The following is a 27,868-nucleotide window of genomic DNA, read 5'->3' on the forward strand; positions in this document are numbered from 1 at the left end:
TGTATTTTACCATTAAATGCTGCTTAAACTTGGGTTGGTATGAGTTAATGTTTTAGACCAGTTGACTCATTCAGAGGAACAAAATAAGTTTGAGGGTATTAAAGGCCTTGGATTCTTAATTGTAACTAGAAAACTGAAACTGAGAATACAAGTACTTAATTGTTATTAATTATGTCATTCTCCTTGCGGTCTTTAAAAATCGATTAAGGATAGAATTGTTTTATGTGGGATTGTAATGTTGGTTTTATTTTCTTATAGTATTGGAGGAAGTAGGTTAAATTGCTTTATCAATTACAGTAAATAAAAGATGCATTGTGTGTGTTTGTGTGCGTGCACTTAAGTATGTATTCCATAATTTCACTATTTTCATGAAAAAGTATCGGCAAACTTGGGGGAGGGGAAAGAAGAATGAAAAGAGCTGCACTGTTAGAATAATGTTGCTTTCAAGTGACATGATGATATACGATAGCAAACTACTGCAGATGCTGGAAATCCAAAATGACAACAAAAAATGCTGGAAAAACTCAACAGGCCAGGCAACATCCGTGGAGAGAGAAATAGAGTCAATGTTTCAGGTCGAAACCAGGTCTTGACGAAGGGTTTCGACCTGAAACGTTGACTCTATTTCTCTCTCCATGGATGTTGCCTGGCCTGCTGAGTTTTTCCAGCATTTTCTGTTGACATGATGATATATTTTGGTATAACTGATGTCACTGCATTTGTGTATTGTGAATATTCAGATTTCCCAACTGCATTATTGCAAAGAATTTTAAATGCCTTTTGTATACTACTGAAAGATGTCATGATTGCAAACAATTTTTGTCAAGTTGTATGCTGAGCTAATACGTAATTTATTTATTTTAGGGTTACTTCTGTCCAGGGTATTCCAGAGACATCCCACCTTTAGAACTACAAGACCCAGAAAAAAAATTTCATCAACCATATGTCAATATTTTGTCGCAGATTACCTACACGTAAGGGAAGATGTGAAGCATTTTCTAAATAAATTTGTTGTCTACAGCTTAATAATGACTGCTGTTCAGTGGTACCCTCCCAAGACTCTACTAAAACCGGAATACAGTGTGAATACATTCTTCTTGATGAATAAGATCAAAATGGTTCAGAAGTAATAGAGGCAATTTTTAAAAACATAATTATTGTGAAAATGATAGTGTCCAAATCTAAAAGAAATGTCGACTGCAGTTTTTTTTATATAAATGATACATTTAGGTGTCGGTCTGTGCTAAGTAGTAGCACTCTTTCCTCTCAGTCAGAAGGTTGTGGGTTCAAGTCCCACTCTAGAAACTTGAACACATAATCTAGGCTGACACTTCCGTGCAGTACCAAGGGAGTGCTGCACTGTTGGAGGTGTCATCCTTGAGTTCCCATGGCACTATTCAAAGAAGAGCAGGGGAGCTCTCCCCATGTCCTTGCCAGTATTTATCCCTCAGCCAATATCACTAAAACCCATTATCTAGTCATGTATCTCACTGTTATTCATGGAACATTGCTGTGTGCAAATTGACTGTCCCGTTTTCCTGCATTACAACAGTGACTACACTTCAAAGGTACTGGCAGTAAAGCGTTTTGGGATGTCCTGAGTTCATGAAAGGCACTATATACTGTAAATGCAATTCCTTGCCTTTATTTAGTCACAAACCCAGTACGCTTCCAGACATTCTGCACCACGTTGCTGTATTATATAGAATTTCTGGATTGTGAAATTGCAATTTTCCATTATTCAGTTTATCTCAAGGAGTAAGTATTTTGGAGACAAGTTGTAAGTTGACTGGAATTCAATAACCTGAGAAGACAAAGAGTAACTCAAGTGATTGGAGGCCAAAAAGATAAAACAAGCGTAATTTTTGCCTGGTAAAAATACAATATTCATTTTGGATTTTGAGGAAAGATTGATCCATTTTAATTTTATTTTAAATAAGAATATTCTTTTGAGGCAGTTCTGTACAGCAACACTTCTTTTAAACTGTGTATTAAGAATGATATTTCCTACCTCTTCAGTCCTATACAGCATTACAGAAGGGGAGAGGGTTGATGAGGGTAGTGTGGTTGATGTTGTGTATATGGACTTTCTAAAGGCATTTGACAAAGTACCAGGGACTGTATTTTTAAGTGAACTGTTGAAACTTAGGGGATCAGTACAATAAATTCTAGAAAACATTAAAGGAAAATTAAAATGGATACAAAATCATAGATTGTGGGTGTGTGATTTTCCAATATGTGCTCCTGGCGGCTGGGAACACGCTATTAGAAAATTTATCCTCCAGTGTTGTTCTGAGTTGTTCAGATACTTGGTTATCAGCTTTGAAGTTGTTGGTGCAATACAGGTAGACTATCCTTTATCCGAAAACCTCGGGACCAGCCGTGTTTCGGTTTTCGGAAAATTTCGGATTTCAGAAGGTATTTTATAAGACTGGGAAATTTGTCGGGTGTGGGGGTCGGCGGGGGTCGGCGTTGGCGCGGGGGGTCGGGGGTGGGGGTCCGCGGGGGTCGGCGTCGGCGGGGGGTCGGGGGTCGGCGTCGTGCGCACGACTTACGCTGAACGAAAAAACTTTCGGTTTTTAGAGGTTTTCGGTTTTCGGAAGTTCGGATAAAGGATAGTCTACCTGTACTGTGTAGTCCAGCACAACCCACTTTCTTTGACTTCCCAACTTTCCAGTTCATTAACCACTGGTTACCATCAAGTTCTAGGTTTGTCCAGCAGAACATCAGCAGTGAAAGCAGACTCCTCCACTAAGAGGTGGAAAGTCTAAATAGAAATGAAGCAGTGTTTTGTATAAGATAATAGTACTTACTAGCTTAAATAGTTTAACTCCAGGTGTGTGCTTCGAAGTTTCCTTCTGTACTCTATCAACTTTCTGTATATTTTCAAGTCAAGAATACACCATTTTGTGATTCTTTTAATTTCAGTTACGATTTTCTTCCACACCTGAAGGTGCTGTCTCATGCGGGAGTACAGTTCCAAGTGTGATGGCAACCCTCTTGTATTTTGCCCAAGTGGTCATTATTTACGTGTAAGCCTAGACTGTGAATGTTACACACTATTTGACTGAGAAGGTCCTTACAGCCAAGCCCAAACCTCTTCTCACATATACAAAAAGAAAATACTGCAAATGCTGGAAATCTGAAATAAAAACAGAAAATGCTGGAGAAACTCGGCAGTCAGGCAGCATCTGTGAAGAGAGAAACAGAGTTAACGTTTCAGGTCGATGACCCTTCATCAGAACTTCTGACGAAAGGTCATTGACCTGAAACGGTAACTCTGATTTATCTAATTTAATGTTTGTGAGAGCCTTCTCTGTGCGAATTGTCTACCCTGTTTGCCTTCACTACAACAGTGCCTTCTGTTTTATTACCTAGGTGGATTTCATGGCTTTTAAAAAGTGGTTATCGGGAGCCAATTAAGATGGAGATTCTAGGAAAACTCTCTCAGGTTGTTTTTTGTTTAGCACCTTTTCTTGTTAGAATGTAGACTTTTTAGAAAGGTTCATGTATAATACAAAAATGGAATTATACACACCCTATATAAAAATGGTTAAAATTTAAACTTCTACTGGAGTTGGTGCAAAAATGTAATTCCAGGCATGTTGAAACCTGGCTGTTTTTGCCCTTTTCTAACCCAGAGTGCTGAAATCAATTTTGGTGCTGCAACCACTGCCCTTGGTAAGATTAGGCTTGAACCTGGATCTTTTGGTACCACACCATGCATTGAACTTCCTCTTTCTATCTCATCACACCCTTAAAATTATAAGAAATAAGGTTAGCCAGATGGGATCTCAATTATTTTGTTTGTTTTGGGTTGCATACTCTATAGTGCACACTGATGAATTATTATGCTTCTTAGACAACATTTCATTCTTAATTTCATTTATAAATGATTATAACCTATTGTGAAAATCTTATGTTTATCATTTTGTTAGCTCTACCATTTGAATGTATCATTCTTGTCAGATAAGTCCATTTCTATGTGTAGAAGGAATTATATTAGTAAAAAGGTAAATTCTGGAACATTTAAAACAAAAATGTAAATAGAAATTTTGAAATATTATCCACAGGCAAAATTAGAATTGTTTATCTTTTTATCTGAGAATGTTGGCTATTTAATGTTAGTTTTCTCCCCCCTTCCCCTTTCCTGCCCCTGCTCCCTACACTGAAGGCTTTGGGTGTGCATCCATTGCCACCCTTGGGTGCCAATCTATTGCTACCCTTAGGTGCCTTGTCTAAAGGACTATTTTCCTGTGTGAGTGTAGCCTTGGTGTTGGCAGTCTAAACTTTAAAATTGCCCAATCTTATGTTTGTATTTTCTTTTTAGGAAGAAACTGCACAGAAAAATTTTGATTTATTAAAGATGTATTATGATAAGCAAAAGGTAAGTAAGCTTGTATGAAATCCTTAGGATATAGATACAGTAATAGTGTGAATTTTTGTAAGGGACGATGATGATTTGAGCTTAAATTAATGCTTTTTATTATGAATTTTAGGAAAATAAACCTTCAGGAACAGCAGGGTCGCGAGATCTAGGAAAGGTTTATTACAAGGCTTTTGGGAGGCCTTTCCTGATAGCAGCATTTTTGAAGATTGTAGGCGATCTGGCAGGATTAGGTGGGCCACTCTGCATTGATGGTATTCTCAGATTTGTGGCTGCAGAGTCAAAGGAATCGGAGAAGGTAAGGGTTCTTGTATGTTTTTCTGCGCTAACTGTTGAATCCGTGAATCTTAAAGTATGGTGTTCTTCAATAACTAGACGGAGGTTGCAGATTAACAATCAACAGGTGTTTACTGAAGGAGGGTAGTCTAAAGACTAACAGTACAGATGCCTGCTCAAGGCTTATATACAGGTGTGGTCACTGCCGGTACTACAGTATACAGGAGCTGTAAAAGTAGTTCTCTCTTAAAGGTACATACACTACACTAACCATACCTACCATTGAGAATTTGGCCCTGTGGCCCAGATGCAGGGCATGGTAATATAGTGGTTATGTACAGGACTAGTAACCCAGAGGTTGAGAGTTTAAATCCCACCACAGTAACTTGTGAAATTGAGTACAATCAATCAATTTCCTTGGGAAAAGGAAAACTTTTCCACCTAACTGAATGGATCTCATGTGAGCCAAAGTCTTAACTCTCCAAGTCTCCTGGCTTTTGGTGAGAGGGCAGTCAACGGTGATGCGTACCTCTGGGAAATGATGATTTACAAAAAGTAGAGTGGGTAGCAATTCTACAATGCCAAGTTGTAGAAGTACCACATTTAGTTTTATGCTAACCAACAAAAAAGGATAATACAAGATCTTTCCTTGTAGCACTCCATGTATTATGTAATACATAGTATTACTTTTTTCATTTTCTTAGTTTTTGCCATGTCCCTCTTTTCACTTGCCTCCCCCCTTGCGGTGTAACATTCTCCAGGCTCACTCTGGGTCTCTTGCAATGCTGGTCTGTATCTCGGCTTGTGTGACTGTTGGCTGATTTGCATGCAGAATTTTTTTTAAATCCTCACCGTCCTTGGAGGAGTGCATGGCTTCCAATGAAAGCCTAGTTGAGAGTTGCAGTCTGCGTCCCACCACTGTGCGGCATACTGCATTACCACCCCAGCATACTGCATTCACTGACCTAACTGCAAGACACATCACTGCCACCAATAAAGTACATACTTTTAAGGCCTTAATCTTAAGGTGTGTATGCTAATATGACCTAAAATGCTGATCTGTGACTCAAAAATGGTGCTGAATATAAATGTATGACATGTGAAAACAATTAACTATGCTATGTGAAAACAAATAAATGCACTGAAAGCTGGCACAGGCATGACAGGCCAAATGGCGGCCTCCTGTGCTGTAAGTTTCTATGACGTGGGCTTGTCCTAACTCAAGCTGAAGTTATACGCAACATTTCATTACATTTTATATGCAGAAAAAATCTAAAGTACACAAAAGGAATGGTGGTTTTAAAAAATTGTGAATGAAAAAGACATGCATCAAATTTAGGTTGTTGACACTTTATTTGGTGCAATTTCCAGCATTTTAGAGTCTACTTTAAATCTGCCTTTCAAGACAAATAATTTTATCGTGTTGTTAGATATTTATAAATATAAAAATAAAGTGCAACCTTAGAGCCCCATTCCTTCCAAAAAGAATTTAACCTCAGATATAGCACTTTAGTCTGTGAGCTGAAACATATGCACCAATAATAAAACAAATGTCAGAACATTCCACGTTGACAAAACAAAACTGATTCACTGGCATATCTGTTGCTGCACCAGATCCTATGAAGCCCAGGCGGAGGATTAAGTGGATTAGCGGGTTTATTAAACCATTTTAAACAAACAATTTTTAATTTTTATAATATCTTCAAGAAGAATAAGAGGAATCAGTAACATAAAAGAAACTTTGACATGACTTCTGAAGATGGGCCACACTGAAATCTCTCCGTTTCTCTTTTAGATGCTGAGCAACCTGCTGTGCATTTCACCCCATTATTAATATCACTCCAAGTTTTCTTGTGGTTATTACAGCTATAACACACATTGTGCAGGCTGTCTCCATGGTTACTGCATGTTAATTACAGCATCAATGAGTGCTTAAAAATGTTGACAGAAATTGGGCTGCTTACTGCCACCCGTTTGCGCTGCTAGCCTGGCAAAAAATGACAGTCGCCAATCTAGCACCCTTCTCTGGCGTGGGACTCGGCGGCTGCCATTTTGGTGAGGGCTTTAGCACTGCGGATAGCAGCAATGGTCCAGGAGATGTAAATGAATGTGACGTCAGTTGGTGTGCAGTGCCGACTTGACGCTACGTATGCAAACTTCGACCTTAGCTCTGAGTTTAGTGCTGGGTCCTAAGCTCGCTCTGAAAACTGACATTCAGCAGACTGACAGCGACGCTGTCGGCACTTCTTAAAGGCACACACACATCTTTCAGGTAAGTTTGCACTTGAGCTTTTGGACTGGATTTTTTTTATTTTATTGAAGTAATGCCTTAGTGCAATACATGTTAAAAGTTGTTTTTTTAGTGCGCAGGGAGTGCTGCTGGATGCTTGCAAGGCCTTAGATGATAAAGGAAGGCCTTGGAGAAGACAGAGAATGCTGGAAATGCTCAGCAGGTCAGGCAGCAACCGTGGAGAGAGAAACGGAGTTCACCTCTCGGGTCAAGATGCTACCTGACCTGAGTATTTCCAGCATTTTATGCTTTTATTTCAGATTTACAGCATCTGCCCACAGAGGGAAGCAGAAGAGGAGGACGCAACCCAGACGGCCCCTTCTGGCTGGGATAGCCGGGATGGAAGGTGTGCCTTATGTTTGGTACAGATTGTTGGTAGGTGAGTGATTTGGTGGGGGGAGTCGTGCATTGAACAGTGTGAGGATAGTGGTGCAGTTGGTAGGAAACAGCTCTTGAAGATGCAGTCACTGACCATTGTTCTGAGGCCATGAAGCTTCTTGGGCCCTGGAGCCAGTTGGTGGGGCTGACACTGCTGGCAGTGACGGCCTCTGTCATCTGGTCCCACATGCTTTTTTCTGGAGGGCCTCCTGGCCCCTGTGGGTAGAGGACCTGTCTTGCAGTGTTGACCAACTGCACAAAGTTAGACTACTATGTGTGAGACCCTTGGTGCCCCTTCCCTGGCTTGCTGAGCCATTTGAGTTGGTGCTGAAGCACTTTTCCCTTTTTTAGGTGTGGAAGGGAATTCAGCTTTAAGAGTTGAAGACTCCCTTTTGGGAATTATTTTAATGTTAATTTTTTTTCAGAAGGCATTTGAGCTGTAAGGGCTGAAAACTGCCTATTTTTACATGATTTTAATTTTTTTCATTTCAGAAGGCAATTCCCCTTTTAAGAGATCAAACTGCTTTCTGAAATGACAGCCTCACTTTCACAGAAGGCTATTTTTGCTGCAATAACACTGGCCACGCTACATTGGGGCCTCCTGCCGGGATGAGCGGCAACAGGACGGTGTTGTACAGTGAGCTTAGCGCTAGGCTAATGTTAATTAGTCCCCAATGACAATTTACCAGTCCTGCCATTTTTGGCGGCCGTTGACAGCGGCACGGCAGGTTTTCCACGTTGTCGAATTTTTAGCCCAACGAAAACCACTTTCAAATTTGCAGAATATTATGACTTTCACAGTAACAGACCAACAACCTACATAATTGATCAGAAGTTTACTGGAATGGAATCCACATTTAAAAGGAAAATGAACAATCTATTTACAGTATCCTGAAATAGACACAAAACACAGTTCTGCTAGCACCCGTTATTGCAGATTATTAGAGCGCCTTGCACACTGCACTCCTCCTTTGTGTGACAAGAACAATGGGCTAGAAACTTGTTATAGCCAAGGAATGGGCAGTGTTTAGACTAAATATGGTTAAGTTGCGCCAGTTGAAAATCGTCTGAGCTGCACGCAAAGTTCATCCTCACTCATTAAATGATTGCCGTCATGATTCTAGTCTAAAAGCTCAAGCTCATTGGCGTTACACTGAAAAGATGGACAATATCGGGGACAGTCTAAACGTAAGCAATGATTGCCACAGACTTTTTTCACTATTTAAAAGGGAGGCTCATTGATGCTGCAGCTGCCTCAACAACCATAAGAAGAAGAACATAAGAAATAGGAGCAGGAATAGGCCACTTGGCCCCTCGAGCCTGCTCCGCCATTCAGTAAGATCATGGCTGATCTTGGGCTCAAAGCCACTTCCCCACCCACTCCCCATAACCCTTCACTCCCTTATCTTGCAAAAATCTGATAAGGACAAGGAGAAGGAGCACTTATTTACAAATCCTGATGGCAGATCGCCGCCCCGGGGAGAGAGCCCGGAGGTTTTCCGATGAAGCTTTGGAGGCATTGATTTTAGCGGTGGAGAGAAGGTGGGCAGTCCTGTACCTGTTGACTGGCAGGAGGCCCTTGCCACAAGTCTGCCGGACTATGGAGGGAGGTGGCGCACCACGTCACGGGCAGTACTGTGGTCCCCAGGACCCACAGTGCAGGAAGAAGTTTAACGAGCTCACGGGTGGTCAGGGTGAAGTGAAGGCTTCACCAAATGCAACATACCACCATCTATACCACAAGCTTCACACACTGCTCAATGTACCACACCCCCAGCACTCACCCACCAACAATCTCTACCTAGCAACACTCACACCCACATCTCACACCTTGCACACAATGACAGCTATTGAACTGTGGTAGGCACAAGCGTCATTAGTTATTAGAATTCATGTGATATGTGTGATATGTTTATAGATAAATTTATTATTAGTGTTTGGAATATTTTGTGGTCTCTCTCATTTCACCTTTGTGCCCAGGAGGATGCTGTGATCTGGCGTGAGACAGGGATTGTATGATGGGGAGGTGGTGAGCTACAGGGATCTGGGGTTTCATTCATGCGAATTGGAGTTTGATGAGCCGGTCACGGACAGCCCGTCCGGAAGGCCGATTGTCCTACTCCCTCCGCCATAGATTCTGGAGGGCGAGGTTCACTGCCAGTACAGCCCCCATGACTTTTAGCAAGTGTTGTAGGTTGAAGCTTTTCAGAAATAATTATGGAGTTTTGTACTTGCCACAACACTCCCTGATGCCAAAGAACCTTGAAATGAATAAAGAAAACTCTTCCAGTAGCAGGGAGTAGCACACAGCCACTCAAACTTCAAAAACCTGTCAGGTCCGAGTGATTGGTGATGATCCCTTTAAATAGCGTCGCTGGAGCTGGCTTCCTGCTGCTGCACACCACCTGAAGCTGTCATTGTTTTCTCCAGCCGGTATGTTCATTGGCTGCATCAAGTGAGCATTGCACACTCACTGACTTCACGATCTCTGTGATGGCGAGGTCCCCAGCGATCGCATTCAGTGGCAGTGCTACCGCAACACTGATATGCCTTGTGGTGCTGGAACTGGCATCAGGTGGCGTTAAAGCTCTCAACGATGTTTTAGCACCATCTCGTGGCGCTAACGTGTGGCGCAAACCATACTAATTTCTCCCACAACTTCTTTGCCAATTGGGATAAACCAGCTAAAATATAAAGCTCACAATGCAGGAACCCTTCCCACCATCCACAGTCCTAACTAACCCCAGACATTGGGATTAAGCTGCCATGGTTCCCTAACCTGAATTGTTCCCAGTGCAAGCAGTCTAGTGTGGCGAAACATTTCCTCCACAGTCGCCGTGCAGACAGCGTATGCAGTGACTTAAATTATATATGGGGATGTACGCTCTCAGAAAATCTGTGTAATTGCACACTGAAATGTATAATTACCCCAAAATACCTGTGAATGCACACTTAATTGTACAATGGCTTCATAAATGATATGTAAAAATGTACATCTATATGGCTAAATGTTTCATAAATTGCAAATGTACAATTTGGGAATGCATTTAAAAGTTCATTAAAAATATAAAGCCCTTCGTGCTCTCAGAAAACAAACAAATTAATAGTTCCAAATGCAAGAGGCTGCTTCTGCAGCAGACTGTCTGCAGCTGTACTCATTCTCATCTGCCTGAAGCTTGTTGGAGATGGGGATTTACTTTGCAGATGCTGGACCACTCGAAGGGATTGTAACAAATTGCAATCGGCTTAATTAAGGGATGATGTGACCTGAATTCATGACAATCATGGGGTAGTAATTGCTTTTAGTGTGTTTTCATGTGCAGAACGAGCAACGTGCTTGGAGCGCGTGTCCGGTCATGTGGCCGCAAAGAAGATCCAAAATTTGTCCCTATCATTAATTTAAATAAAATAGGTGGGCTGCCAATGCTACTTGCTCTGTTCATTGGCAGCCCGCCTAATTGGGGCGCATTGCTAATGCCATTTAAAGGCAGCCTGTACCTCTTAAAGGGGAGGTGCACTTTAGCTGCAGGCAACTGTCACTCAAGATTGTGGACAATGGCAGACATAGCTGAAGTGGCAAGGGACTACCGGTTTTCTGACGCTGCTTTGAAGGTTTTGGGGGCCAAGGCCAGCAGGAGGAGAGACATCTTCTATTCACTAGGTGATGGGAAGATATCGAGGCAAGCTGGCCGGCATGAGTGGGCAGAGGTGGCAGAACGCATCAGTACCAGAAGCAGTGCCCTAGGACATGGCTGCAATGCAGGAAGAAGTTCAGTGACCTCGATGGTAAGCCCAGCAGCATTTCAGAGCAAGCAAATTCTAATTGAATTAATACTTGCCCTCCACAAACTCACTCTGCAAAAGCATTTAACAGACAAACACTTGCCAAAACAACCAAAAGCAACCTAGAAGTCTACGACTGACCAGAGACTTAACTTAATGGCAGTGAGGATCCCTTTAAATATCACTTGTGAGATCTGCTTGCTGCTTGTTCCAACTGGGCGGGTTAGGGAAGTGACGTTTCAGGTGCGCAACGCCACAAAATTAACAAAAGGTCCCTGATTTAGTCAGAGCCCTTACTATCATATTTAAATAATGCAGGCAGCCGCCGGGAACGTCATGCTCACTTCCTGCATGGAACATTGTGCTGCTGAATTCAACTTCGTGGTACCTGTTTTGGACTCCAAAAATGTGCGAGACCCATTGCAATTTCTCCCCTCATACTATTTTTAAAACAAAATATAATTTTGTTTCAGGACATTTAGTGATTGGAGTAGAGCTCTCTGGATACTGGTTAGGCATTTAAAAAAAAAATTATTAGGCTGCATGCTGCCCTTATTTATCACCTCAACAAGTCAATCAGAAGCAATAGTGTATTGGAGGCTTTCAATTTCATTGCTGACCTGATTGAACATCTACAGTTCCATCACCAGTGTGATGGCACATCCTTCTGAAAGTTGTTGAAAACTCCATTTATCCTGTCCTTCACGCAATTATTATCTAGGAAACTTAAAAACTCTATTTTCAAGTGTTTGTTTTTTTTCCCCCCTGTCTGTGCAAATTGAGGTATTTCAGCATTAATTCCATGTTTCACTATTGTGCAGTATTCAAGTTGAGTAGTATGAGTGACAGTGTCTGTGCTGTCACATTGCATGTGCTGTTTCAGTTATTGCCTCTTATCTTCCTCTTACTAACCGCCTGTGTATTTATCTGTTGAGTATGGAAACTAATGGTTTATGGTGCGGCTATCCACAGCTCTCTGGAGGAAATTTGAATGAGCTGATTTTCATTAGTAAGTGTGGACAAGCAGATATAAGGGTCCTAAAGCTGATTGTCTATAGAAAACAAAGTTGGTCTGCATAAATGTATGTATATGCTTGTGAAGAGGCATTGGCCATCTTTAATAGTCTAATTAATACTGTTCTATATCCTCACTTTACACAGGGAATACATTTCGTGAGTTTCTGGGAATTTACTGGTAATGGCTATGTATTGGCGTTCTTGATGCTGTGTACAGTGCTCCTTCAGAACTTTTGCTTACAGATATCATATTACATTGTTATCCGGGATGGAATACACATAAAAGCAGCTCTGCAGGTAAGGTGCCTTTTTACATAAGAACATAAGAAATAGCAGCAGGAGTAGGCCAATCGGCCCCTCGAGCATGCTCCGCCATTCAATAAGATCATGGCTGATCTGATCCTAACCGCCAATCCACTATCACAGGACCATCTCCTGAATCTAACAGAATTAGACACACGAAATAGGAGCAGGATCAGGCTACACGGCCCCTGGGCCCGCTCCGCTACCCACAGGGCCATGTCCGATCCGAACCTAGTCTCATGTCCAAATTCCTGCCCGCTCCCCGTAACCCTTAATTCCCTTTACTTCTAGGAAACTGTCTATTTCTGTTTTAAATTTATGTAATGATGTAGCTTCTACAGCTTTTTGGGGCAGCATATTCCATGGACCTACCACCCTCTGAGTGAAGTAGTTCCTCCTCATCTCAGTTTTGAAAGAGCAGCCCCTTATTCTAAGACTATGCCCCCTAGTTCTAGTTTCACCCATCATCGGGAACATCCTCCCCGCATCCACCCGATCCAACCCCTTCACAATCTGATATGTTTCAATAAGATCGCCTCTCATTCTTCTGAACTCCAATGAGTAGAGTCCTAATCTACTCAACCTCTCCTCATATGTCCATCCCCTCATCCCCGGGATTAACTGAGTGAACCTTCTTTGTACTGACTCGAGAGCAAGTATGTCTTTTCTTAAGTATGGACACCAAAACTGTACGCAGTATTCCAGGTGCGGTCTCACCAATACCTTGTACAACTGAAGCAATACCTCCCTATTTTTATATTCTATCCCCCTAGCAATGAAAGCCAACATTCCATTGGCCTTCTTAATCACTTGCTGCACCTGCATACTAACCTTTTGAGTTTCGTGCACCAGGACCCCCAGATCCCTTTGTACTTCAGTACTTTCCAGTTTCTTGCCATTAAGATAATAATTTGCTCTACGATTTTTCCTGGCAAAGTGCATAACCTCACACTTTCCAGTATTGTATTCCATCTGCCAAATCTCTGCCCACTTACTTAGCCTGTCTATGTCCCCTTGCAGGTTTTTTATGTCCTCCTCACTCACTAATTTCCCTCCCATCTTAGTATCATCTGCAAACTTTGATATGTTACACTCGGTCCCCATCTCCAAATTGTTAATATAGATTGTAAAGAGTAGGGGACCCAGCACTGACCCCTGCGGAACACCACTAGTTACTGATTGCCAGTCTGAGAATGAACCATTTATCCCAACTCTCTGCCTTCTGTTAGATAGCCAATCCTCTATCCATGCCAGAATATTACCCCCAATCCCGTGATTTTTTTATCTTGAGCAATAATCTTTTGTGTGGCACCTTGTCAAATGCCTTTTGGCAGTCGAAATACACTACGTCCACTGGTTCCCCTTTATCCACCCTATATGTTACTTCCTCAAAGAACTCCAGCAAATTTGTCAAACATGACTTCCCCTTCATAAAACCATGCTGACTTTGTCCTATTAAATTATGATTATCCAAATGTCCTGTTACTGTCTCCTTAATAATGGACTCCAAAATTTTACCTACCACAGATGTTAGGCTAACCGGTCTATAGTTTCCAGCCTTCTGTCTACTGCCCTTTTTAAATAAGGGTGTTACATTAGCAGTTTTCCAGTCTGCCGGGACCTTTGCTGAGTCCAGGGAGTTTTGGAAAATTATTACCAATGCATCCACAATCCCTACCACCACTTCCCTCAAGACCCTAGGATGTAAGCCATCAGGTCCAGGTGATTTATCTGCCTTGAGTCCCATTATTTTACCGAGTACCACTTCCTTAGTGATTTTGATCGTGTTTAGCTCCTCCCCCCCCCCCCCCCCCCTATAGCCCCCTGTTTGTCCAGTGTTGGGATATTCTTAGTGTCCTCTACTGTAAAGACTGATACAAAATATTCATTCAGTGTTTTTGCCATCTCCATATTTCCCACCATTAATTTCCCGGTCTCATCCTCTAAGGGACCAACATTTACTTTAGCCACCCTTTTTCTTTTTATATAACTATAAAAACTCTTACTATCTGTTTTTATATTTTATATTTATATTTCTTTCTTCCCCTCTCTCCCTTCAGCTAATTTTCTCCATCCTGTCTCCTCTTCTAAAGGTGTTGAATTCTTTCTAGGGTCTGATTCTATGGAAGCCCAGTGACGACCTATGCCTCACCAAAATGGCCATTCTTCAGACAGAGTCTAGACAGTGTGCAGGCGGTTCAGCTGTGGGGGCCTGATCCTATCCTCACCTGGCATCCAGTAGCACATTCACCAGCAGTTTTTGGATAGCAATCGGGAGCCTGAATCTTGGGGCTGGATTTTCTGGGGGGTCAGTAATCGGTGGCAGGTCGGGTGGAAAAGTGTTGTTTTTTCCCCCCCGAGCAGGTTGGGACCCCGCCGCCGCGCGCCTTTCCCCAATGTTGGGTCTGTCAGCACGGAGCAGTGACGGGTTCACAGTGGGGGACCCAATTCAGGTAATTAGTGGCTTGTTTAAAGCCACTTTAGAATGGATTTCAACTCACCACCTGCATTTGGCAGCTCGCCCACGGGGTCCACGCTGGTCATGGGCCACGTCTGTCAAGCTGAGGTGAGAGTTCAGTAGCCATTGAATCAGCTGTTGCGTTGACAGCTTCAAATGTACAGTAAAAGCTCCCACCTTAGAGATATCTTCCCTCAGCCACAAACTCTTCCTCACTGCATTTCCACTACAGATTCACCATGCTGCAAGTCTTTACACAAGTCTCCATCCAGTCTGCCCTCATTACCTCTCTCACCATTCACAGATTGCTTCTGTCCTCTCTACTTCACCTGTCATCTATTCCATCAGCATGGGTGCTCTTTATACTCTCTCACCTTGGTCCTCAGAATCCCACCACGATCAATCAGCCCCAACACCAGCAGCACCAGGCACACCAGCAGCACCAGCGACACCACCAACCTTCTCCGCAATCAACTGATGCTGCACAGGACACATTGCTGCCTGGGAAGCCAGGGATGGCTTCACCATGGCCAGATTTACTTCACTTGACGTTGTACACTCTGGCTGCCACATGATACGCCAGGTTGGCACCACCTCACACCAACACTATAAAGCATCCCTACAATGTCCAAGCCATTACTTTCACACACAGCACCATTGCGGGGGGTACTGTTATGTCTCACCATTCACTGCAACTCACTAAGCCACTTCCAAAGATGCGCACAAATCTATTCAAGACCGGAAAGTGTTGAAAATAAAGGTTTCAATGTTTGACACCACATTAATGGAAACTTTACATGAACATTGCATAAAACACCCAAGTGCCTACCCTTGTGTGTTGTTAGTTGGTATGATTGGACTAGGATGAGGGTGAGTGTGAGAGGTGGCTAGTGAGATGGGATGTGATGAGAGGCACAGCAGGATGAGGTTGAGTGTGGCTTTGTACTAACATTTCGTGATCTACTAAGATCATTGAAATGTTTACGGCACTGCACCCAGGTCCTCCTGACCACATCCCTGCTTGTGCCCTCCTCTGCAATGTGTAACCAGGTTGTGTTGGTGTCCTGGGGAGATGTCGTCTGCCCATCGAATGGGAAGAGGACCTGTGTGCTGCGACTCCCTCCATAAGCATATAAGCATTTACTGATAAGCATATGAAGGGAATCATGGGAGAGCCTGGGTGCAGCCCTGCACCTCTGTGCAGTGATTGTTAGTGTATGCAGCACATCAATGCTGTAGAACACTGACAGTACAAATGTCAGAATAAAGTTGGCCATGGTCCCTTTAAGGAAACCATCTGATGACGTGTCATCAAATGATGTCATCAGACCCGCTTCCTCTAATTGGCCGGCAAACGCGCTGGGTGGGCTTAACAAGCCCAATCAGGGGAAAGTCATTTCAGAGGCCAGGATGGAGACAGCAGAGGGATCAGGACCCGCCATCAACGTCGCCCGCCATGGATCCGTCAAAGTCAGCAAAATCGTGGCCTTGGTTTTGCTCTCCCACTCTTTCTCCCGCCCCTGGCCCCCCTTCGTACTCTTCTCCTTTCCCCCTCTTTCCTCCCTTCCCCTTCTCTTTTCTCCCTTCCCCATCTCTTTTCCCTGGGAGGAGGTGCAGCACAGATTCACGAGAATTATACTAGGGGTAAAAGGGTTAATTTAAGAGGGCAGGTTGTTGTCTAGGCTAGGCTTGTATTCGCTTGAATATAAAGAATTAAGGGGTGATATACTTGAGGTGTTTAAGATGATTAAAGGTTTTGATAGTGTAGATAGGGCAAAACTATTTTCTCAGGTGGGGGAGTCCAGAACAAGGGGCATAACCTTAAAATTAGAGCTAGGTCATTCAGGGGTGATGTCAAGAAGCACTTCTTCACACAAAGGGTAGTGGAAATCTGGAATTCTCCCCCCCAAAAAGCTGTTGAGGCTAGGTCAACTGAAAATTTCAAAACTGAGAATGATAGATTTTTGTTGGGCTAGGGCATTCAGGGTTACGGAACCAAGGCGGGTAGATGGAGTTAATATACAGATCAGCCATGAAATATTCATTTTTGGCAGTTAACAAAACGTGCAAGTTCCAAAAGACATTCAGCAGTCAAAAGGGTTAATCTGCGCCGTTTCATTTCAGTGATGTGTGCCAGTGGCAAAACACTTGCTTTGGGTGTTTTTTTTAAATTGCAGTTCACTGCTGTTGCGACTAGCTGAATGGCCGACTCTTGTTCCCATGTTCCTTTCCCCTTCTCTTTTCTTTCTCAATGGAAATTTACTTTTTGGTATCAAGGCCGTTATTGGGCAGGACACAGATTGGTAACTTTTTCAAAATCAAGTCATTTAATGCACTCTGGAGGTAATATTGAGACTTCAAAGTTCTAAACAAGTTTCTCAAGCCAAAAAGGTTTATAATGGTCACGCACATTACTTGGGCAGTATGTCCAGAAGAGGGTCTTCTGGCTGTAGAACTATCCGGTTTGGACTGATAAGTGATGAGTAACATTCACGCCACGCATGTGCCAGGCAATGACTATCTCCAACAAGTGAGCGTCTAACCACCGCCCATTGACATTCAATGGCATTACCATTGCCGAACCCTCCACCATCAACATCCTGGAGGTCACCATTGACCAGAAACTTAACTGGACCAGCCACATAAATACTGTGGCAACAAGAACAGGTCAGAGGCTGGGTATTCTGTGGCAAGTGTCTCACCTCCTGACTCCCCAAAGTCAGGAGTGTGAAGAAATTGCCTGGATGAGTGCAGCTCCAACAACACTCCAGAAGCTCAACACCATCCAGGACAAAGCAGCCCGCTTGATTGGCACCCCATCCACCACCTAAACATTCACTCCCTCCACCATCGGTGCACCGTGGCTGCAGTGGGTATCATCTACACGATGCACTGCAGCAACTCGCCAAGGCTTTTTCGGCAGCACCTCCCAAACCCGTGACCTCTACCATCTAGAAGGACAAGGGCAGCAGGTACATGGGAACACCATCACCTGCAAGTTCCCCTCCAAGTCACACACCATCCTGACTTGGAAATATATCGGCGTTCCTTTATCGTTGCTGGATCAAAATCCTGGAACTCCCTCCCTAACAATACTGTGGGAGTACCTTTACCACACGGTCTGCAGCAGTTCAAGAAGGCGGTTCACCACCACCTTCTTGAGGGCAATTGGGGATGGGCAATAAATGCTGGCCTTGCCAGCGATGCCCACATCCCAGGAAAGAATAACAAAAACTAAAAGATTCCTACTCCCATGCTGCCATGAAGCAACCTTGTAACCAGTTCTTCTAATTTAATTTTTAGGGTAAAGTCATTGGTGCAAGGTACTGCTGTTTGTCCTGTCATTAGTACCCATGATTTTTACTGAGTGCCTCTCTAATTGTAGAGCACTTGGGGGTGCTGCATTGCCACTTTCATCAATAACTGGACGTATAACTTGTCAGTCTATTGCCTGGAATCTGTTGCACATCCATACAGCAGATACTCAATACAGTTCAGGAGGTGAGCTTCAGAGTAATTTTCAAGAAGTCTTCGCTTTACTGACGCAAAACTTTGTGGTCTTTTAAGGGTGTTACTCCGAACTATCCAACACAAATTATTTATTTTGTGGGACAAATTTACAGTACGCAAGGACCTCATCTCACCCTTGCAGGTGGGGTCGTGGCTTACAGCAAAGGGCTGTCTGTTGATATTCTGTCTGATGGTGGCAACTGTGTTCCTAGTTCCCAGTACTTGTCTTGTTTGAAGTCACTACAGCTGCATCTCCTCACAGAGCACTCCTGTTTCAGCCAATCATAAATCAATCAGGCTTTGATTCTGGATCTTGCATGATGGTAAGAGGAGAACAATATTCTACATGGGACACTCCCTTATTACAATTTCCCCCTACAGCTGATGGTGGTAATTGTTCCATTCCCAGCAGGATGGATACTCCCTTTCAAGGGCCTGGACTCTGGACAAGTGGGGAATGGAACAGGCCATATGGCACATCTACTTCCTGGAGTTGGAGACAGTACAGTTTGTTCTGGATCATTTCCAAACATTGGTAGATAACATTGGTAGCTGCAGTTTGAATCACAGTCGAGAACGTAGTGGCGATTTCACTTAGTTGTCGCTATTCACGCTTGCAAGTGGTAGTTTACCCCTCCACACGGTAGACCAAGAAATATATAAGATTTGGGGTTATCTGGAAATAGAGCTGTTCACCTTTCTGTAGAAACATTGGCATCTGTATTTCTGCAGAAGGACAGAGGTTTCATGGACCTTTTCCTGGATGCAAAGGTTTCTGTATGTTTTGTCTCCATTTTCTTTGATTCCATGGGTAGCGCAAAAGATAAAAGCAAAGGAGGTGAAAATTAGCCTCCCACCGCAATCCAATCTCTTCCTGCCCTCCTTCCCACGATCTGATCTCTCTCTTTCCCCCCCCCCCGCGATCTGATCTCTTCCTCTCCCTTTCCCCACGATCGATCTCCCCTTCCCCGCGATCCGATCTCCTCCCCCTTCCCCGCGATCCGATCTCCTCCCCCTTCCCCGCGATCCGATCTCCTCCCCCTTCCCCGCGATCCGATCTCTTGCCCCCCCCCCCCCGTCACGATCCGATCTCTTCCCCCTTTCCCCCCACCCCCCCTGTGATCCGGTCTTCTTTCCCTCCCCCTCCCCCCCCGATCCGATCTCTGCCTCCCCTCCACCCCCCACGACCCGATCTCGGCCTCTTTCCCCCTCCCCCCAGCGACCTGATCTCTCCATCCTCCCCACGATCTTCCCGTTTGCCGGGGACCATCCCCAGTGGTCTTCAGCTGCTGCCTTGTAGCGCAGGCTTTCATAGAAACATAGAAGATAGCATTGGTAGCTGCAGTCTGGTTGGCTGTTGGGCAGCAAACGGAGTAAAAAAATTCTACAGGAAACTTTGTGATATCTGGCACCGACGGGACCGGCGTGTTGCCGATCTATCAAAACTGCCGGACATACAAAGTTAATGTTGAAGCATACGGAGGTTTTCATCTCTGTATCTGACAACAAACACTGTTGCTTAGCAACAGCTTCTAAAGAGTCGGCTGCACCTGCAAGCGTCTGTAGCTGAAGCTGTTGCTATAGCTACAGACCTTGCAGTGGCTGACTGGGGGGAAAAAAAAAGAACGAGATCTAAAAAAACTTACAGAAAACGGCTCCTGATTTTTGCCGTTAGATCGAGTATTCCGGACATACAACCTCCGGATAAACCAAAGTTTCCTGTACTGAGGTCCTGCCATTAAATTCAGAAGGACCTCCACTTTCCTGGCATTTCCCGATTTCCCAGCCACTGACAGACGTCCCCATTCCCTCCCCACCTCTCTAAGCATCGGACCATTGTGCTGTTTTCATGGGTATGCTTTGTGACTTTTGATTAAAAAGGGCACTTAACTGTTTACACAAGCTGTAACTTTCATTCATGCTGCTTTATAGAAGTGGGTGTAACATAGTAAATATGAGCCACCTTTGATCAGTAACATCAGTGCGTTTCTATGTTATTTCTCTAGACAATGATTTACTTGAAAGCTCTGTCACTGCCTGTGTGGATCTTCAGTGGGGGCCATCTGACAGTGGGCCAGATTATCAATCACATGTCGGTGGATGCTTTTCAAATAATGATGGCAGCATTTATGGGATACTATATTATTGCAATTCCAATACAGGTATGTTCATTTTATAAAAGCTAAATGAACAGAATTTTTGCATTTTACATAAATAATATAATGTATAAAGTAGATCACACTAAAAATTCCATAAAGTGACCTTTTCCTCCTTTAGGTTACTGTAGTGTATATAGCTTGCAGATTATGTCAATAATTGCTGGGGTTGCAGCAATCATTTTTTATATTCTGTGCTCCACAGCCTTTGGTATGTTGGCTCCAATGTGTTTAAGATGTCAATGTGGTAACTATATTAGGAAATGTGGCCTTGCTTTTATACTGTAGCTCTTCTGCCAAACTTTGCTGAAAATGTCTGGTTTGATAACGGAGTAGTCACTAAAACAAATATAAAACTACGTGACTGATTCCTGCCAAATGTATTTTCAGATCTACGTAACAGTTTGAACAACTTGAATTACTTACAAGGCTGGATATTGGGAATATCCAGTTAATTTGCTGGCCCGGAATTTGCGGTCAGCGGTGAAACAAAGGCGTTCGCCACTGGCCCTGAAGTAAGCTTCACACAAAGATCTAGCGACCTCTGTGGCGAGAATTTCGGGTTTTCCGACGCGTAGTTGAAATCAACGTAGTATAGTGGCAATCCCATAGTGTGAGCTGCTGTGACGTCAACAAGCTGTCTAAGCAGCCAATCACAATGCGAAATTCTCACACAGCAAACTAGGAAGTGGGTAAGCTCCTAAAATTCTAACTTTAAAAAAATGTTAGAGAGCAAAACAAAGATTGGGGCTCCCACATGGGGAAAAGGCAAACCTGAAATAAAGATGAACAATTTTTTAAAATTTAGTTTTAAAGTTTCTTAATTTTAATTTTTATTAGAATGGAGAAATTTGACGCTGCACAAAATTAAAATCAGTTTTTCAGGGCCATAACCTTTGTTTAGCAGTCAATACACTGTTAATACCCCAGTAACACCTAATCCAAAAGGGTCTAACTTTTAATGGGGTATTTAACAGCGTAATTACTGCGGAAGAGTTGAAGTTTTCATCAGTTTTGGGGGGCGGGGGGGCAAGAGAGAGTGTGGAGGAGCAGTGAATGACAGACTATCTTCAGAATTTCCACATTAGACTGCGCATGCACTAAATCTTGAAGTTGCGGTCAGTTTCAATGGCAAAATGACAACGAATGCTGCCAGTTCACCATCATCAGGACCACAAATTCCGGACCATTAAATTCACTGTGTATGAGCTAGTGAGCCAGTCAATAACACTTTACTTAAGTGTCTTTTCAAAATCATTTTGTTGAAATTTGCCAAGGAAATTGAAATGAGCAACTGCTATCTGAAAATGGAGCACCATGTACCCTCTGATCTAAAAAAAATAAAAATAATTAACACCTATTTGCAACAATGGAAACATTTTCTGCATTTGAATCTGAATAAAAAGGTATAAAGTAATGATCATAGTCCAGGTCCACGCGTCTTATTCGTTGAAAAAGAAGCGCGGGTAAGTAAAACAATAACTGGGGGCGGAGGGGGGTTGGGGGGGGGGATGATTTGAGAAATTCTCTATTTAAAAAAAATATATATATCTTGCTAAACTAGTGTAAATGGCCATGTGTGTAGGTTGCATTCTATACATTTTTTAATCTACCTATTCTAGAATGGGTAGAAACTGTCCTGGATGAGTAAAAGTTTACAGAACTGGTCACCGGGAGTTTGAAAATAGTAAATCTTGTGACAGGAATGTTGGAGAAAATTAGAAAGTTAGAAAGTTAGAAAGTAACAGGTTTGTACATGAAGTAAGTGCTTCTTCTAAAGGTGTAAGATCACCTGAAGTACAGCAGCTGCACATAAAGTCAAAACATTTAAATTCCACAGTAACCAATAAAACTAGCATGATAAACTGATGGCAACTTTTATCACTCATTTTGACAACAATTTTTATCACCCATTTGACGAGTTTGCTTGTTTCAGTCCTTCATTACAATAGTGTGAAACAGTTTATTTGATGCATTCATCCGATATGCACAATAACCCCTTTTCTTCTACTTGTATCTTGATTTCAGATTATACTGGCAGTGATATTACTCTATATGCAATTGGGGTATAGCGCTTTGATAGGAATATCTATCATCATTCTGCTCGCCCCCCTTCAGTACTTCATCTCGAAAAGATTTGCTTCTATTCAAAAAAGAACTATGGAGTGTTCAGATGAGAGAATTAAGAAATCCAATGAAATGCTGCAGAGCATAAAGGTAATGGCTGATATATTAGAGATCTCTGTAACATTGCTTGACTGCCCCTGCCTCAGCACATCTGCTGAAACTCTCATCCATGCCTTTGTTACCTCTAGACTTGACTATTCCAATGCACTCCTAGCTAACCTCCCACGTTCTACCCTCTGTAAACTTGAAGTCATCCAAAACTCTGCTGCCCATGTCCTAACTCGCACCAAGTCCCGTTCACGCAGCACCCCTGTGCTCGCTGACCTACATTGGCTTCCGGTTAAGCAACATCTTAATTTTAAAATTCTCAGACATGTTTTCAAATCCCTCCATGACCTTGCCCCTCCCTATCTCAGTAATCTACTCCAGCCCTAAAATCCTCTGAGACAGCTGCGCTCCTCAAGTTCTGGCCTCTTGAGCATCACTGATTTTAATGGCTCCACCAAAGTGCCTTCAGCTGCCTGGGCCCTAAGCTCCGGAATTCCCTCCCTAAACCTCTCCACCTCTGTACCTCTCTCTCCTCCTTTAAGATGCTCCTTAAAACCTACGTCTTGACCAAGCTTTTTTTCATTTACCCTAATATCTCCTTATGTGACTCGGTGTCAAATTTTGTTTGTTAACACTCCTATGAAGCGCCTTGGGATGTTTTACTACGTTAAAGGTGCTATCTAAATGCAAGTTGTTGTATTGTTGTTGGTTGGGTACAACTCTACATTCCTATCAAATATGAAGCACCAAAAATCTGATTTTTGAAAAACAAGTTACATGAATTAACCATTATTTTGGCGAACACCGTTCACTTTCCCTTTTATGTTAAAAGAATACTATTTGCTTTCATACTTTATTATTGAACCATCACTATTTTGTTCTGATATTAGCTTAAATCACCCCACCTGGAACATTTAGTCATGAACATTGTCTTCAATTCAATTGGAATTGAGCAGCTGTTTGGCTGAAGAGTATCGTGTCAGTTTGAATGTAGGTAAATTGACATTTCAGGTTGAGCTTTCCAGAATAGTAAACACAAGCATCTCTAATTCTCACTGGCAATTGGAGACACTGAGTGGAACTTAGGTTCCCTGTTTGAATCCCTCCAATCAGGTTTCTGTCTTGCCACAGTACTGAAACTGCCCTTATCAAAGTCACAAATGACATCCTATGTGACTGTGATCTATCCCTCCTCATCCTTCTCGAACTGTCTGCAGCCTTTGACATGGATGACCACACCATCCTCCTCCTAAGCCTCTCCTATGTTGTCCAGCTGGGTGGGACTGCCCTCACCTGGTTCCATTCTTATCTATCCAGTCGTAGCCAGAGAATCACCTGCAATGGCTTCTCTTCCCGCTCCTGCCGTTCTTCTGGAGTCCCCCAAGGATCTATCCTTAGCCCCCTCCTATTTCTCATCTACATGCAGCCCCTTGACGTCATCATCTGAAAACACAATGTCGGGTTCCATATATATGCTGACAACACCCACCTCTACCTCACCACCCCCTCTCTTGACCCCTCCACTGTCTCTGATTTGTCACACTGCTTGTCTGACCAGATGAGCAGAAATTTCCTCCAACTAAACATTGGGAAGACCGAAGCCATTGTCTTCGGTCCCTGCACAAATTCCTTTCCCTAGCCACTGACTCCATCCATCTTCCTGGTAACTGTCTGAAGTTGAACTAGACTGTTTGCTACCTTGGTGTTGTATTTGACCCCGAGATGAACTTCCAACCACATATCTGCTCGATCACCAAGACCGCCTACTTCCAGCTCCGTAACATCGCCCAAGTCCGGCCCTGCCTCAGCTCATCATCTGCTGAAAACCTCATTCATGCCTTTGTTATTTCTAGACTTGACTATTCTATTTCTCTCCTGGCCAGCCTCCCATCTTCCACCGACACAGACTTGAACTGATCCAAAACTCTGCTGCCTGTATCCTAACTCGCACTGAGTCCCGTTCACCCATCACCCCTGTGCTCACTGACCTGCATTGGCTCCCGGTTAAGCAACGCCTTGATTCTAAAATTCTCATCCTCATTTTCAAAAGTCTCCATGGCCTCGTCTTCCCTATCTCTGTAACCTCCTCCAGCCCCACAACCCTCCGAGATGCCTGCGCTCCTCCAATTCTGGCCTCTTGCGTATCCCCCATTTTAATCGCTCTACCATTGGCGGCCATTTCTTCAGCTGCCTAGGCCTTGAGCCCTGGAATTCCCTCCCATAACCCCTCTGTCTCTCTACCCTGCTTAAAACTTACCTCTTTGATCAAGCTTTAGCTCAGCTTTCCTCATATTTCGTGGCTTGGTGTTTTGTTTTATAATGTTCCTGTGAAGCACCTTGGGGCGTTTTACTATGTTAAAGGCACTATATAAATACAAGTTGGTGGTGGTGGTAGCGGTGGCGGCAGCTGTTTCCTAAAGGACCAAGAGAATTTCAAATATTTCTGTGCCTGTGCTTTCCCTTGATACAAGTTGAAACTATCTGAGCTATTTAATGCCATCTTTATGAATGGTTTTAAAAACCTCTGTATTTCACTCATTTTAAAGCTGCCACAAGTTTAATGTACTGCTTTCTGTAATAGTTTTGCCAGGTGCCTTGTGATAGCATTGAATTTTGAAGTAAATCAAATATAAGGCTATGATGGTATGGAGAATGGGCATGTTATCTCTGATGATGAGTATGTATACGTTCTGCCTTTTCTTCCCTGTAACATCTGCCTTTCTGTGCTTTATTCCACACCATATTTCTGTGTGGCTGAGAGGGCAGGGTAGGTGAGCTGGTCCCAGTCTTGGATGCTTCTAAGTAACACAAGATGGTGGCCTGTAGGGGGCAGTACTGTAGAGCAAGGAATAAGATGGTAGAGTAGTTTAAATGGAAAACTGAAGGTGACAACAATACAGAAAGGTCACCAACCTTTAACCATCTCCAACAAGAAAAAGGCCAATTACCTCTTCCGGACCTTCACAGGGATTCACCATCACTGATTTCCCAATCATGACTATCTTGAGGATCACCATTGACTAGAAGCTTAAATGGACCAGCCATATCTATGGTTAAAAGTGCAGGGCAGAGGCTGGGACCTGAGCCATTTTCACCTCCTGACCCCTCCAAGTCTCTACCATGTTTAAGGCTTAAATCTGGAGTGTGATGAGATAATCACCACTTATGGTGATGGGTACAGCCACAACAACACTCAAGAAGCTCTACTATCCAGGGCAAAGCATTCTGCTTGATCGGTGCCGCTGTCATTAGACTCAATATCCACGATGTGTGCGATCTACGGGCTGCAGTGCAGCAACTCACCAGACTCACTTCAACAGCATCTCCCTTCTCTGTGATCTTAACCATCTAGAAGGACAAAAGCAGCAAATTGATACCATTAACTCCAAGTTCTCTTCCAAGTCACACAACATCAGTGGCCCGTATTTTCCAATCGCAGGCCACCCTTCCGCTCCTGGGCCACTTCAAACTTGAAGTATGCAGGGCCCACGTATCCCAGAGGCGCATGCGGTTCGCAGCGTCCCTGGGATCATGTGGGACACGGGGAGCCAATCAAAGAAGGGAATCTCCCTTCATACATTTGACACACAGACCTGTCAAATACTGTATATGAATGGAGATCACCCCAAAAACATAGTAAAACTTTAAATAAATTTTTAAAAATTCACATTTTTAAAATGACTTGAAATTACAATAAATTAAGTATTTTAAACAAAATAATTTTTTGAAAAAATAAAGTTTTTTTATGGGGCTAAAAATAAATTTACCTTTTTTTAAAGTTTTTAAATGATAAATCGGTGGAATTTTTTTTTTTTTTAAACTTTTTTTCAACTCTTATCCTGGTAAAAGCAGGCCTTACACCTGCTTTTACCAGGCATAAGAATTCTAATGGTTTTCTGTGGGCGGAGGGTCTCCAAAAAGTGGAACTATTCGCCTGCAGAGGCCCTTCTCCAATGCAGCCGGAGGATCTGTCAAGACCATTCTTGACAGATATGAAATGCCGGTTTTCAGCGCATGCCTGAGACCGGTATTTCCGATGTCCCTATGGGTGGGTACACAGCGCGTACCCACCCGTAGGGATCGGAATATCTGGGCCATTATTGCTTGATCAAAATCCTGGGAATGTCCTTGACCTCTTGGTTGATCCTGTAGTAAGGGTATTTGGCCATGGCGAGGGAGACGTGAGATCTTGCCTAGGATTACATAGGATATACGGCAAAGAAACAGGTCATTCGGTCCAGCCAGCCCATGCCGGTGTTTATACTCCACTCGAGCCTCCTCCTGTCTTTCCTCATCTAAATCTATCAGCATAACCCTCTGTTCCCTTCTCCCTCATATGTTTGCCCAGCCTCCCCTTAAATGCATCTATACTATTCGCTTCAACCACTCCCTGTGGTAGCGAGTTCCACATTCTCACCACTCCTTGGGTAAAGAAGTTTCTTCTGAATTCCCTATTGGATTTCTTGGTGACGATCTTATATAGGGCTATAAAAGGCTCCAAGAGACCAGGTAGGCCTCCGTGTTGGCGGGATTCTCAATGGCGGCAGTGGGGCTATAAAAGGCCCCCAGAGACCAGGTAGGCCTCACAGCGTTGGCGGGAAACTCAGCGGCGGCAGCGAGGCTATAAAAGGCTCCAAGAGACCATAGGTTTACTAATCTCCAATCTCACAGAGAGGGAGAGAAGTAAAAAATAATCGAAGTGTGACGTCACCAGAAAGCAGGTAAGTAATTGGTTGGTGAGTATTTCTCTCTTTTTAAACTTTAACTCTGTGGTTTATAGTTTCTAAGCTGTCTGTGGTGTAGCGGGGACTGTTTGTAAAACCAGGACCCTTAAATATATCATTTAACTGTAGTGTAATTGGTGGGATTGATTTGATTTAATTTAATTGCAATTAACTAAAGGGTAATTCATGGCAGGACAGCCCGGTGCCATGGTATGCTCCTCCTGCGCTATGTGGGAACTCAGGGACACTTCCTGTGTCCCTGACGACCATGTGTGCAGGAAGTGTATCCAGCTGCAGCTACTGGCAGACCGCATTGCGGCACTGGAGCTGCGATTGGATTAATACTGGACCATTCACGAGGCTGAGGACGTAGTGAATAGCACGTTTAATCAGTTGGTCACACCGCAGGCA

The 27,868-nt window shown here is 43.3% G+C and overlaps 1 protein-coding gene across 3 annotated transcripts in view; it reads left to right on the forward strand.

Annotated features, from left to right (window-relative positions):
* The window catches only part of LOC147114980 (ATP-binding cassette sub-family C member 9-like), a 332,333-nt gene that overhangs the window by 60,402 nt on the left and 244,063 nt on the right, over positions 1 to 27,868 (forward strand). For all 3 annotated transcript variants that reach the window (XM_085993156.1, XM_085993155.1, XM_085993157.1), the window contains 7 exons: positions 865 to 974; positions 3,379 to 3,451; positions 4,331 to 4,387; positions 4,500 to 4,685; positions 12,276 to 12,428; positions 20,409 to 20,564; positions 22,587 to 22,775. In XM_085993156.1, coding sequence (XP_085849282.1) covers positions 865 to 974; positions 3,379 to 3,451; positions 4,331 to 4,387; positions 4,500 to 4,685; positions 12,276 to 12,428; positions 20,409 to 20,564; positions 22,587 to 22,775 — 924 coding nt within the window. The remainder of the gene's footprint in view (positions 1 to 864; positions 975 to 3,378; positions 3,452 to 4,330; positions 4,388 to 4,499; positions 4,686 to 12,275; positions 12,429 to 20,408; positions 20,565 to 22,586; positions 22,776 to 27,868) is intronic.

The sequence above is a fragment of the Somniosus microcephalus genome, chromosome 7 (genome assembly GCF_052327205.1).
Source record: "Somniosus microcephalus isolate GS21.2 chromosome 7, FLI_Smic_1.0, whole genome shotgun sequence".
In the NCBI taxonomy this organism is placed as follows: Eukaryota; Metazoa; Chordata; class Chondrichthyes; order Squaliformes; family Somniosidae; genus Somniosus; species Somniosus microcephalus.